The following is a 14,873-nucleotide window of genomic DNA, read 5'->3' as shown; positions in this document are numbered from 1 at the left end:
AAACGGCCAATCGACCCTATCAAATGCCTTCTGAGCGTCAAAAACCAGAAGGCAAGCAGGATATGATATTGGTGGGCGTAGAATTTAAGGTGTAGGGTCTTGGCCGTATTGTCTCTTGCTTCTCAGCCAGGGACGAAACTAACCTGGTCTCCATGGATTGAGCCAGGTAGCAAATGGGCTATGCGGTTCGCAAGTATCTTAGAAAATAATTTAAGGTCAATGTTTAACAAAGAGATGGGTCTATAACTTCTGCAGTTAGAAGGGTTTGGGTTTTATTGAGACTTGCGCTTGAAACATTAAAGGAGAGATAGCCTTCAAAGCCATTAGATGACCTTTCTCCATAATTGGGGCTATTAAGGGTGCAAATGTTTTACAAAAGCGGGTGGGTGAAACCATCAGGGCCAGGGCTCTTCCTGTTTTGAAGACTTGATTGTCTGGAAGAACTCCACTTCTTTCAGTGGGGATTCAAAATCATCCACTTCACTTTTTAGGTATGGTAGGTAGGGTTCCTTGACTATAGGTAGGGAGGTCTATTACCTCTCGATCGGGTGTGTTGATAGAGCTGGGGGGGGGGGGGCGCGAAGGTTATAAAGTGTAGAGTAAAAACGGCTGAACTCCGAGACCATCTCCTAACTCTAATGTATTTTGTGGTTAGATGTTGTTGTAATAGTAATAGTTGTAATGTATATGTCTCATTCTATCTCTCGCAATAAGGGACCAATCAGCAAATAGACAAAGCAGGTTGTGACGTGCGTTCGAGAGGCATGTTCATTTGTGGATGGTTTCTAAAGATGAAAAGAGAGTGAGCAGACGATGGATATCCGCCGTGCGTTCTCACTTCAATCTAGAACTGGGCTGTATGAAAACTCTGTGGATAACCCATTTCAACGCTTCCCATTGTGTCATGGGATGTGTCTGGTCACCTATGTGATTGTGGACAAAGTCCCTAATGGTCTGAGAGATGGAGCTTGTGCAAGCTATATCAAACAAAAGTTTATAATTTAGCCTCTGTGCCTGTTCTTTGGAAGTTCTATGACCAAGCCAGAAGTTTACTTGAGCTGATCAGACTAAAACCGTAAGCCAATCAAAGTTGTCGGATCAGAGTCCAAGAGGGCTTGAGATATGAATATCCTGCTATATGAGTTATGGGCTGCAGAGACAAAGGTGCAGTCTCGTTCCGTAGAGTGAAGCACTCACCATACGTCTACCAAGTTCAATTGTGTAAGAAGGGAATGTATTTTAGTTGGAGTGATGGATGAATGCCTATTGAGGAGTCCACTCTGGGGATCAATAGCACATTGAGATCGCCCCCTAAGATCAAGTTAGTGGTACTGAAGGACATCATTGTATATGGCTGGTTGGTTATCAGTGGCCATCATCTCTGTGATTACTCTGCCCAGCAGTTGGGATCTTCCATCTGAATTTAGCCACCAGTTTTTTTTTTTTTTCTGAAACCGATCTGTTATTGTTGCCTGGGATAGTGGAGGTATTTCACTTTGTGATTCAGTTTGGTTTTTTTTTTTTCTGTGCTGCATTATATAATTCAACATGATGACCTCTTAGATGGGCCCAAAAATGTGACAAACTTTTTGTTTTTGCAGTTGCTGATCCCATGCTCACATTGTTTGTGCGTGTGTTGCACACTGCTGCTTTTCCTGGGGATGGTTGAGACGAGAAATGGCCCCAGACCACACTTTTTTTTTTTTTTTTTTTTTTTTTTTTTACTTTTTCTGTCTGCATCCAATTCAATTGCAATTTGAAAGAGCGTTTACTGAATACAGATAGGTTAAAGAAAACTGGCTTGCTGGCTGGCACCCTGCTGTGGCTGGCTGGCACTGGGCTGTGAGTGGCTGGCACCCTGTTGTGGCTGGTACTGGGCCTGTGGCTGGCTTGTACTGGGCTGTGGCTGGCTGCCTGGCACCCTGCTGCTGTGGCTGGCTGGCTGACACCCTTCTGCTGTGGCTGGCACCCTGCTGCATGGCGGCTGGCCCAGGGGCTATGGCTGGGTGCCTGGATGGCCGGTGTGTCCTTTGTGGCGTGCGCTGTCCAAAGCGAGGAAGGCGGCCTAAGAAGCCAGAACGTGCAGACCCCGTGCGTGGATGCGCGTGCCACAACTGACGCAATGACGTGTGCTCCACGCACAATATCCGTCATGTAGTGCGTTTCATGAACGATACTTAAATTTAAAAAAAAAAGAAAAAAAAAAAAGGAAATATCAGCCTCCGATAATCGGTCGATCCTTAAACCTTAGACTATTCAGAGTAAGAGTCTTGAACCATCTCTCTCTGAATTCTGTCTTTTAGCCAGTTTTCTATCCATTTACAATGTGTAAAAAAAGTATACCGCTCTAACAATGATAACCCGCAGCCAGCAAAAAACTGACAATTCGTAAAACCAATAATATTGCAGTGCTGGTGAAAATAAATAAATACGTGACGTAGGATTTAAAACCTACAGATCAATATGTGCAAATGAAGAAACAATTGTGCAAACATGTATTAAAGTGAATTGTGACATAAACCATATTAATGGTCATAAAAGTGCAAATAAGTAATAAATGATTAAATGCATATAGTCCATCCAGTTTAAAGAGGTGAAGATATACAATGTTGTCTGTAGGAAAGTCCATCAAAAGTGCAAAGTGCAGCATCTCCTTTGAATAAAATATAGTGATCTCTGGTATATGTGACCACCACCAGTAAATCAGGTAAGTAGGGGGCTTACCGGATGGATAAGACCCATTAGAGTATACACTCTTTAGGTCACTCACGCATTTGAGAAATAGTTGCCAATATTATTACTGACACTGAAATGCCTTCAGTACTCAGGGACCACCTTCAAACGCATCACAACATCCATATGGGAAGATCAATGGGTAACTGCTTGAGACCACGGCCAAAATATCCTCCACAAGAGCTCAATAAAATAGCTCACATAGTGTGTACCAATAAAGGAACCATTTATTTTAAAAGTAGGAACACGTAAAGTATCGATGAGTGTTGCCTCTACTTTGTCTACTACTTACAAGCACTTTTTTTTTCATTGATACTGTAAGTGTTCCTTTATTTGGTTTATGTCACAATGCACTTTAATACATGTTTGCACAATGTTTGCTTCATTTGCACATATTGATCTGTATGTTTTTTAAATCTTCACGTATTTATTATTTATTTTTCACTTTACCAGCGCTGCAATATTTTTTATCATCTATCCATTTACAAACTGATTTTTCCAAGCCTGTAGACTTTACCTTACACATTAGCCGTGTGTGGGGAACTGTGTCAAACGATTTTGCAAAATCCAAGTATACTACGTCCACAGCCACCCCTCTGTCCAAGGTTTTACTTACCTTCTCATAAAAAGTAATCGAGTTTGTTTGACAAATTCTGTCTTTTTTCCATAAATCTGTGCTGTCTGTTGCTTTTAAAAAAAATTTTTCCAGCAAGAACCCATCTATGTGGGCTTTTTAGTAAACTCTCCAATATCTTCCTGGCTATAAAATTACACTAACAGGTCTATAGTTACTTGGTAAAGACTTGGATCCCATTTTAAATATAGGCACCACTTTGGCCCTATGCCTATCCAGTGGTAATATTCCAGTCATTAACGAGTCCCTAAAAATTAGAAACAATGGCTTTGAAATGACAGAGCTCAATTCTTTTAGGATCGATGGGTAGATGCCATTTGGTCCAGGTGCTTTATCTGCCTTTATTCTGTCTAAAGATTTCTGGACCATGTCACTTTTCGGCCATTGTGGATCATTTGGGGCTGTGTCAATATAATCCCCACTATGGACATGAGCTCCCCCATGCTCCTTTGTATACCCACAGTTGAAGAAAATATTTAATAAATGTGCTTTCTCTCAGTCCCCAGTCACCCACTCCAGGTTATTTAGTAAAGGGCCTACATACTCAAACCTGACCTTTTTTACTATTTATTATACTTGAATATTTTTGGGGGGTTTGTCCTACTATTTTTTGCCATGTCATTCTTCTCAAATTTTTGCATCCTTGATTTCCTTTTTTTACATATTCTGATTCAAAGAGAGAGTTAGGCTATATTCTTGGTACCTCCTCCATGTGATGCATCTATTGACAAACTGGAAAATTTAGGACTTTACGTGTTCCGAAAGATGGATGACCACATGTTATAATAAAATATAAATGTTTATTACAAATCTAAAAAATGGTTTAAAAAAAAAAAAAAAAAAAATCATTAAAACCATACTCTCAGATTAGCGTGAAACAATACACATAATATGTATAAAAGTCAACATGTCTTTGCTGTATGCTCTAAGAGGTCGACACGTTTCACATCACTCCCTCAGGACCTTTTGTGTCTTGGCAGCAAAGAAATGGTGTATTATCCTAGGAGTATTGCACAATGATGGAGAGAAGGTTGTATGGATAACAATATATATTCAATATAGTTGTGCAATAATATGTGGGGTATATTAGTTACTTAGGTTGAAAAAAGACACAAGTCCATCTGGCTCAACCAATAAAAAGCAGTAAAGAAAACACAACCATACAATCCCATATACACAATCTACCCGTAGTTGATCTAGAGGAAGGCGAAAAACCCCAGCAAAGCATGATCCAATTTGCTACAGCAGGGGAAAAAATTCCTTCCTGATCTCCCGAGAGGCAATCAGATATTCCCTGGATCAAGTCTACTTATAAATATTAGTACCCACTTATATTATTTACACCTAGGAAAGAATCCAGGCCTTTTTTAAAGCAATCTAGTGAGCTGGTCAGAACCACCTCTGGAGGGAGTCAAGGGGTTGTCAGCCAAACACTAACCTTGAGTGAAAGAGAGGTTTTTGTGTTATCATTCGTAGTCTCAGAAAAATGGCCAAGAAATCATAAATTCTGTCAGGGTATGTAAACTAATAAGAAGGGGTATACCTGCACTGTTAACTGTAGGTGCTCAGTGCAAAATATGGGCTGCTGCTGATAGAAAAGGAAAAGTTCTTTCAAAGATAACTCTGTGAGAATGGCAGTGGTGGTGGTGATGGCTGTCGGGCAGAACTGCTCCTAAATGGTGGGATCACGGCGGTCCACAATTTAGTGATGCCTGCTCTATAGTATTCCACTTCACTCTTCACCTGGCAGCTACAAAAAATGGTTATGTAGGGAGTTGAGGGAAGGGGTGGAGGAGCTTTGCCAGCACAGACAGTAATTGGACACTACCAGCGGACAGGGCTATAATGTGCAAAGATGTAGAGGGCTGTGCTAGAAAACACTTTCTAAAGTTCAAGGGCACATTGCAAGTGAATACAAAAAGTTCATAAAAAGGGAAACACTGCAAGTAAACAGTTTAAAATGCTTTATTTTTCTCTGCCTTTACCTCCAGTTTAATTTGGGGACAGGGTCTCAATAAGAAACCTTTTTAGCCTGCTAATGCTTAGACCAGTGTTTCTCAACCTTTTTTCAGTCAAGGCACCCTTTAAAAATCATGGTAATATCGAGGCACCCTTTTAAAATTATGGACAGTCTCAAGGCACCCCATTTTAAAATGTAAAAACTATTCTAATAGTCTTACATAATGCAGCAACATCCGAACACGTAGAACACCCAACGCTAGAGGAGATTTATTCTTCAAAAACAAGTACACTTTTGAAAACTGGTCCTCAGTAGTACTCCAATGTTTCTCACTCAAGTTTTTCTCCATCATTCAGCTAATGCGACCCCAACACTGATTTAGAGGGGGTACAAGGATGCTGTGCATGCCACTAACATCTTCCATATCAAATGATGACATTGGTCATTAGGACGCCAGCAGCTAGAAGGTTGTAATGTTGCACAATAAAAACCTGTGGCATTTTGCCAAAGCACCCCTGAAGAAACCTCAAGGCACCCTGGTTAAAAAAAAAAAGGCTGGCTTAGACTAAGGTGACATAAGTCTTGCCTAGCTGTAGTTTACTGGCTAGTATTACCAGGAAACTGGTCCACTTTACTGGTTGCTTGGAGTTGCTTTTTATTGTTTACGCTTGAAGGAAGGTGGTGTTCCAACAGAAAATGTTATATAATAGAAAATTGTGTTGTTAGGTTTTAACTGTCTGCCTCCTCCTTCCAGACCTCCGTGACACAAGATGACACAATGGAACCAGTTGCAGCAGCTGGACACAAGATACCTGGAACAACTGCACCAGCTGTACAGTGACAGCTTTCCCATGGAGCTGCGCCAGTTCCTTGCACCGTGGATAGAGAGCCAAGACTGGTAAAGGGGTTTTCTATTCTTTACTATTTACAAGGTGCTGCAGCAGAGCGATAAAGGAAAGATGGTTGGCAATAAAATTACATTGCTTTTTTAAGGAAAAAGAATTACACATATACATTGTAAATACAGTATATGTGAGTGCCAGACCAAAACCGGATAAAGAAGTCCAGGATAAGTTTAATTCTTGGTAAAAAAAAGTGTCAGATAAAAACAGCCAACATATTTCAGGGGTAGCACCACTCAGAGCCAAGTGAAGTAAGTGAAGAAGAATCCTCCGCATCCTGCACCTTTCCAAGTACTGGATGCCTGGTCACTCAGTGGTTCCTTCCCTGACCTTTACGTCATCACTTCTGTGTGATGTAGGAGTGAGTGGATGAAACCACAGAACACAGAGGAATGCTGGCATCTGACACCCCTGGAAGTGTCAGATGCAGACGATTTTTCATGAATCCTAACTCTGGACGACAGCTGGGCTCAGGATATGGTTGGGAGAAGTTCGTATTGGTACTTTTCTTTGTAGGCCTTACAGGGCTTTAGACAGTACATAGATGACATTGCTTTTCCTGCAGTAATGGGGTGCTTACCTTGCTTTCATCCCATGATAACCACGGTAATACCTTAGGTTCAATGGTCTCCTAATTTCCATAGGGACCAGAAAAAGTATACACATTTCTGTGAAGGCTGCAGAAGTGTATTGAATGGTATTTTGCAATTAGCTTCATGTGGGCCAAATTCAGTAATTGCACCACATATACCTCAACAAAGCTTTGCAAGTGTAGATACAATTTAGCTTCTTTACATATTCAGTTGTAGCACATCATTATCCTGTAGTAAATAATATATGTGAGAACAAGTCTGATTTGGGTTGGTTGATGAATATGATATGTTGGCAGATAAAGTAATGGAAAAAACATGCATTTGGTCAGTATGAAAGCAGAAATCTCCTTAGTTTTTAAAATATTAGAGGTATGTGTTCTGTACAGCAAAATAATGCCACATTTCTCTGCAGGGGTTTTGCTGCCAGCAAGGAGTCTCATGCAACTCTAGTTTTTCACAATCTTCTTGGTGAAATAGACCAGCAGTACAGCAGATTCCTACAGGAATCCAATGTCCTTTACCAGCACAACCTCAGGAGAATAAAGCAGTTCCTACAGGTAACAGTATATTTTCTACTGCCATTCATGCAAAACCGGTTTGTGTTATATTTTGGCATAAGAATCTGTTGCACCTTTTAGCTAACTCTAGTCTTTCCTACAACACTCTTAACTATTTTAACTGAAAAGTGCCTACTTCCCAGCTTTCCCAAATAGATGAGGGATCACTTCAGGTGCTAACCACTTTAGGCAGTACACATGCTCTTGCTACATTAACAAAACATTTCATTTATTTAGGCAAAAATTGTGCCCTCTCTTCCTGCCTGTGCTGTTTTCTGAGGCTTAGGGATCCCTCCTGGGTCCCTGGGAGCCCTGTGGTGTCGCCATTTTCTTGTAGCCTGTGTGGGGAATGCACGGCAACCAGTTTTCGATGGTTTGCCATTGAGAATAGCGGCAGCCATGACAGTGGAGCCCTCTGGGCAGCGATTTTGGCTGTGGGAGCTCCTCCTCATCCCATGGCGCTGACTCCAGGATCTTCATTTCCTGATCACCGTTCATGTTTCTCCTGGTAGCTGCGGTTCCTGGTTTCTGCGGGGTGGTGTGTCTGGTGGTACTCTGGTACTCTGTGGCTGGCAACCGGGTGGGCTGCCAGAGCGGTGGGGGTTGTCCCTTTTTATCAGTGTTTTTACACTTTTTTTTATATGTGGGGTCCCCCTGGTGACTCATGGAGTCTTTGGAGCACATCTCCCCACCTGATCCCTCTGAGGTTGCGGGGCCCTCCGGGTCCCATTCATCCATCAATGCACTGACGGCGGTCCTGGAGTCCTTGGTGTCTCAGGTGGAGGTGGATTTTAGGCGACAGGCTGGCAAAAAGTGTCCCCCGCCTCCACCTGTCTCATCTGTTTTATCAGATCCTGAATCTGTTTCGGCTGCCGCGGATGTGGGTCACCCTGCTCCGCCTGCGACCACGCACGCTGAATCCTCAGTGAGGAGGATTCCTCCACTTCTGCTACTGCGTATGAAAAGGCGCTGGTGGATGCATGGATTGTGAGCTGTGCTTGAGACCTTGAAGATTGAAGATGCAGTTGAAGCTGCGGCAGAGGCGCAGGTTCCCTTTGGCATTCACAAGCATCTAGAGCAGAAAAGGTGTTCCCTTTCCCCTCCTATTTTGACAGAATTGCCATTAAATAGTGGGGACGACCAAAGCGTCCCTTTGGGGTCCCTTTGCTAGGCGATACCCCTATGAGGAGTCCCTTCTTAAGAAGTGGACTGTTCCACCGGTGGGGAACCCTCCAGTTTCCAGATTAAACAAGGCAACCATGATTCCGGTTGAGGAGTCCCTGGCCTTTAAGGACCCGGCTGACAGGAAGGTGGAGGCTGCGGCCTGCAATATGTACACCCTGGCTGGTTCGGCACTGAGGCCGATATTCACCATTGCCCTGGTGTCGCAGACTCTCCGAAAGGGGCTAGGCTTTAGCGCCATGACCTGGAGGGGGAGTAGCTCACCCCTGCCTTTGCTGAGCTGGCGGACCAGCTGGTCCAGGGGCTGCAGGCTATCTGTGATGTATTTTTGGATGTTTCGGCAGTGGTCCTTCGGCGTGTCTTTTTGCTCAAATGCTGGTCTGCGGACCAGACTTCTAAAAATGCCTTGACTAATCTTCCCTTTCAAGGAGATTACCTGTTTGGTGCTACCCTGGATGACCTCATTAAAGGCCTCGGGGGGGTGGGGGGAAGAGTACCTTTCGTCCGCAGGTTACTAAGGGCATGGACCCTCGTCATAGATGTGGGCCCTACTTCTCAGCTCAGAAGTTTTTTTTGTTTTTTTCGTCCCTCAGGGTTGACTGACAAGTGATTGGAGCCCTTCAAGGCCATCTCCCGAGGATCCAAGCAAACTTGGTCTGGCAAGTAAAGAACAGGCTTCTCCAGACCCGCGGCCTTAGCCACAGTGCTCCTTCCTCTGGACAAACTCCAGAAACTGCAGGCTGTAATTCATCTCCTGCTGTCCAGCAGATGGTAATCCCTCCGGACTTGCATGCGGATGCTGGGCCTGGTGGTGTCTACCTTCGAGGTGGTTCCGTTTGCACGGTTCCATACAAGGTCCCTGCAAGGGAGATTTTGACCAAATGGGACAAGAATCCGCAGTCCCTGGACAGTCGGATTTGGCTCAGCCGAGGAATGAAAGGGTCCTTGATATGGTGGCTTCGTTCTTCAGCGTTTCCGCTGGAAAAATCTTTCCTCCTCTTGTATTGGACGGTGGTCACCATGGATGCCAGCCTGGTTCAGCTGGGGAGGCGTCCTCTGCAAAATTTCTGCTCAGGCGGTCTGGACACTGGAAGTGTCTAGACTACCGATCAATGTGTTGGTACTCCGAGCGATCAGACTGTGTCTGGAACATTGGACAGATGGTCTTCAGAGATGTCTAGTGCGCTTTCAATCGGACAATGCCAAAGCCGTGGCTTATGTCAATCACCGGGCGGCGCAAGAAGTGTCCCGGCGGCTCTGGAGGTAGCCAGCCTTCTAAGGTGGGCAGAATGATTCGTTCCAGCTCTCTCCACCGTATACATTCCTGTGGTGGAAAACTGGCATGCGGATTACCTCAGTCAGCAGGCGTTGGACCAAGGGGGATTAGTTCCTTCATCCAGAGGTGTTTCATCAGTTGTGTCTCCGGTGGCGCATCCCTGAGTTGGATCTGTTGGCATCCCGGCTCAACAGAAAGGTGCAGAGGTTTGTGGCTCAGTCACCGGATCCTCTGGCAGACGCCACAGACGCGCTGGTGGCCCCGTGGGGTCAGTATCGGCTGATTTACGCCTTCCCTCCTCTCAAGCTTTTGCCCAGACTTCTACACAGGATCGAGGCAGAAGGGATTCTGGTCATCTTAGTGGCCCCGGAATGGCCTCGCCGGGCTTGGTGCTTCGATCTGATGCGGCTGGTCACCGATGTTTAATTTTCCATCCTGCTTTAGCTGGCTTTGACAGCTTGGCTGTTGAATGCCAGATGCTGATGGATAGAGGTTTGTCTGAGTCGGTGATTGCAACGCTGTTAAAAGCTAGGAAATCTACTTCTCGGAAGATCTGCCATCTTACCTGGAAGACATGCATTGCGTGGCGCGAGTCTCTTGGGGTCCTCACTCTTTTTTTCGGTGGCTTGGATCTTGACCTCCTTTCTTGACCTCCTTTCAACGGGGGGTTGAGCAGAAACCTACCTTGAGTACTATCAAGGCTTAGGAGTGGGCCTTTGCGATCTTCTTTCAACGGCCCTTGACCATGTACTCCTTGGTGCATACTTTTCTTCAAGGAGTTAGGAACTTGACCCCTCCAGTGCGGTCTCTGTTGCCGCCTTGGGACCTCAATTTTGTGCTCTGTCCTCCAGAAGCCTCCTTTTGAGAATCTTTGGGAGATTCCCCTGCTTACGCTGTCCTAGAAGGTGGCCTTTTTGGGGGCTTTCTCCTCTGCGTGCAGGGTGTCTGAATTGGCGGTGTTACTGTCATTCACCTTACTTGGTGGTTCACAGTGATAAGATGGTTCTTCTCCCCCGTCCGTCGTTCCTTCCTCAGGTTGCCTCTGATTTTCATTTGCAATGAAGACATTGTGTTGCCTTCCCTGTGTCCTGGGCCAAAACATCCTAAGGAAATTGCTTTGCATGCCTTGGATGTGGTTCAGGCAATTGGGGTGTACCTTGCAGTTACGGAGTCTTTTAGGAAATCAGACTCCCTATTTGTGCTTATGGATGGGCCTCGGAAAGGGTTGTTTGCTTCCTCTGCGACCATTTCTAGATGGATCATACAGATGGTGATTCAGGCCTATTCCATCAGGTTTCCTCTTTTCCCTGTCAAGGTGCACTCTACTCGGGCGTTCAGTGCCTCCTGGGCCTTCCATCAGGCGTCAGTGATGCAGGTTTGCAAGGCGGCCACCTGGTCGTCGGTGCAAACTTTCACAAAATTCTATTAAGTCGATGTGTTGGCATCTGCAGTTGCTTCCTTTTGGCCGCAAGGTTTTGCAGGCTGCTTTTTAGAGGACCTGGAGGGTGTTTTTTTTTTTTTTTTTTCAGGTGCGCTTAAATTGTTTTGGTTGAGCTCCTGTTTACCTGGTACGCTGTTCCCTCCTGTTTAACAATGCTTTGGGACGTCCCAATGGTTAAGAAGATCAGGAGCAGTGTCTGTCAAAGGAACAAAAGAGAAAATTGGATTTTGGACTTGCCGTAAAATCCATTTCTCTGATGTTCATTGACTGACACAGCACCCACCCCTCTGTGGGGTTGTAGTTCTTCTGACACTGCTTGTAACAAAGCTGAATACCTATAGCAGGGAGAGGGAGTATACCCCCTGGGACTGCCTATCTACGTAGCCAGACTTTTCTGCCTAGTGCTCTCCTGTAGGGGGCAGTATAATCCAAGCAAGCAACGCTGAGTGATCGATAAAATCTGAATCAGTCTCTCTCCTATAAACAAGTACATTCCATCACCAGAGAAGTGAGTAATAAAGCCACACGTCTCCCTATTCCGTGTTTAATAAGAGGCTGCTTACTAGACCTTTCAAAGCACTGGAGCATGTAATGAACCCAGGGGGAAAGGAGAGACAACCGGCTGCTTCAGATTGACTCCCAGTCTCACAGATGATACCTCACAAATACTCCCAGCAGGTGGCTGTAGCTCAAAATTCAGGGGTGTGGGAAGCCGTCATACATAGGACATAAAGGATCCAGACATAGCGAAGCCCTGTTTAAGCAGAATATACGTTTATTAAAAGGTATACTTGCAAACGAGCAGTAAAACAATTGTAGATCATCTAGTGGCTGCCGCAGCATAGAAGCATACCGGCGTTAAGTCCAGCCTGACATGTTTCATCCTATTGGATATCGTCCGAGGCATAACTCAATGGTTTAGAGCAGGGGTGGGGAACCTATGTCCCGGGGGCCGTATGCGGCCCTCGAAGTCATTTGGTCCGGCCCCCTGTGCAGCTGAGTCTGTCTCTCAGCTTATCTGTGAGAACGGAGCCGATGCTTCCTTTATAGTTCAGGCTCCATCAAATGCACTACGCCTGTGACCAATACAGGAAACATCGCCTCTTCCTCCAGCACAGAGCCGCTGCTAGCCAGCATTTTCTGCCAGCAGCAGTATCAGCCAGTGCCAGCAGTACCAGCCAGAGGCAGCAGTACTCACAGCAGCACCAGCCAGAGCCAGCAGTACTAGCCAGCAGTACCAGCCAGCAGTACCTACAGCACAGTACTAGCCTGAGTCAGCAGTACCCACAGCAGTACCTACAGCACAGTACCAGCCTGAGCTAGCAGTACCCACAGCACAGTACAAGCCAGGAGTACCAGCCTGAGCCAGCTGTACCCACCAGCAGTACCAGCCAGCTGTACCCACCAGCAGTAACCGCCAGCAGTTCTTTTCAAAACTTACCACCACAAAGTGTCGACTGTGCTCCAGACTGACCGACGCAAACCTGGAAAACCAGTTGCGAGTAGCAACATCATCAATACCAGCTAACATCACCCACCTCACCAAAGAGAAGCAGTTGCACCCATCACATTAGGGGTGAGTTAAATGTTTGACCAAATATAAGAGGCACATTTTTAAGTTGATGATTTTGTACGGCCCCCGAATGATTTTATAAATACCCAAATGGCCCTTGGCAGAAAAAAAGTTCCCCACCCCTGGTTTAGAGGATCAGGAGCTGTGTCCGTCAACAAATGAAAGATAAATGGATTTTACGGTAAGTCAAAAATCCCATTTTTCTTGCATCTGCAGACACAAAAGTCGACTTAGCGTAAAAAATATATTCTACAAATTAAACAAATTGGTGCTTTTTGAGGATTATACCGGTGTTGCCCATTGTACCCGAATTGACCCAGACACACCCAAGTGTATATGAGGGCGGTCTGCCAAATGCCAGGACACTTGAAATGACTAACTCCACACACTACCTGTGACAGACTTATTCTGGGGATCCCACACCACCTACCTACTTTTCCAATGCTTGCTCCCTGGCTGTCATACAGATTCAGTGGTTTCAGTACCTTTAGTCGTTGACGCAGATAAAATGTAAAGAATTAAAACTCCTGTCTTTTGTGACTTCCATGCTTGTTCTGTGTCAACTCAGAGGGCATTAAAACTAGAGACGACCAGGTAGCTAGTATTTTTCAGGAGGAAGTCATCAATGGCAGCCTTTTTGTATTCTTTAGGTTTCCTTTTAAGTAGGTGTGAATCTGTTTTCAAAGACAACAGAAATGCTAAGGCCTCATGCACACTGGACATTAAAAATGCTTCCTCGCATTTTTTTTTTTTTTTTTCCAGCCTGTAGTAGCAAATATTTTTTTTTTTTTTTTTATTGCCTGTGTTCCGCGCACGTTTGGGTGTTTACAGGCATATTTGTACAGGACCGTTTACAGGCTGGAAAAAAAACACCACCATAACTGCGTTTTTGAGAGGCGTTTTTGGGCAGAAAAACTCTTGATCAGCCGAAATACAGCGTTTAGGTGCATCACTCCTATTTAACTGTAGTTTTTCTAATGTTTTTGGGGGAAACTGCTTACAAACACGCCTTAACACATGTACAGTATGCTCCATAGAAGAGTTTTTTTTTATGCTGCTTTTTATTGCCAGCAGTTCTGGCATTTTTTTTTTTTTTGCTGCCTAGTGTGCATAGATCCAAGGGTTACATTCCAGCTGTACTGTCATTTTTTTCAAGTGCACTTGTTTCCTGGCTTATTGGATTCGTGCAGCTCTTTTCCAACTCCTACTTATACCTTCACCACTATTGCTATTTTTAGTTAAAATGTTTATTTATATATATATATATAATATATAATGCATTATTTTTTTTTTTTATGTATATTTGGTTTTATGTTTTGTATGGTTTATTGTTAAAATAGTTAGTTTGTTAAAGTTTACCCTTGAGAATGAATCTACATGTGAAGGTTTCACTGTTTTGTAATTTGTCATTACAGAGTAGGTACCTGGAAAAACCAATGGAGATTGCACGTATAGTAGCCCGATGCCTATGGGAAGAGGGGAGACTTCTTCAGACTGCAGCAGCTGCTGCCCAGGTGTGGTGGTATTTACGGTGGATGGAATGTAGTGCAACTACATTCTCCAAACTGTACTAGCTAACTGTAACTAGCTGTATTTTTATATAAGTACATAATGGTCTAGTCCCTCATATTTTACTAGTGTACAGTTCTGGAAGATTGAAGCATGGTGTGTGTGTGTGTGTGTGTGTGTGTATGTATATGTGGGTGTAATCTCTCTGTCTGCCTCTCTGTCTCTCTCTGTCTGCCTCTCTGTCTCTCTCTGTCTGCCTCTCTGTCTCTGTGTCTCTGTCTGCCTCTCTGTCTCTCTCTCTCTCTCCCCCCCCCCCCCCCCCCCCTGCTAATACCGATATTTTGGTCACAACGTATCAGCCGATATGGGCAGATATTTTGTACCTTTTTAAAGTTTTGAAAAATAAAGACCATTTTTGACACAAATCTGGTACTGAACATGTTAATTTTTGTTTAATGCTTAATGGCTGTCTTTCTGGCACCCTGTGGTGGGTGGCTCGCTGGTACAGGGCCT

At 44.5% G+C, this 14,873-nt stretch overlaps 1 protein-coding gene across 1 annotated transcript in view; it reads left to right on the top strand.

The window, feature by feature from the left end:
* STAT3 (signal transducer and activator of transcription 3) overlaps positions 1 to 14,873 on the top strand; it is a 159,857-nt gene that overhangs the window by 56,671 nt on the left and 88,313 nt on the right. The window contains exons 2-4 of the mRNA XM_082271450.1: positions 6,082 to 6,225; positions 7,235 to 7,379; positions 14,267 to 14,365. Of these exons, the coding sequence (XP_082127576.1) occupies positions 6,098 to 6,225; positions 7,235 to 7,379; positions 14,267 to 14,365 (372 nt within the window). The 5' untranslated portion in view covers positions 6,082 to 6,097. The remainder of the gene's footprint in view (positions 1 to 6,081; positions 6,226 to 7,234; positions 7,380 to 14,266; positions 14,366 to 14,873) is intronic.

This window comes from Pelophylax lessonae (assembly GCF_965119305.1).
Source record: "Pelophylax lessonae genome assembly, chromosome: 11".
In the NCBI taxonomy this organism is placed as follows: domain Eukaryota; kingdom Metazoa; phylum Chordata; class Amphibia; order Anura; family Ranidae; genus Pelophylax; species Pelophylax lessonae.
The sequence above is the reverse complement of the archived record's forward strand: the minus strand, read 5'-3'. Positions and strand labels throughout refer to the sequence as shown.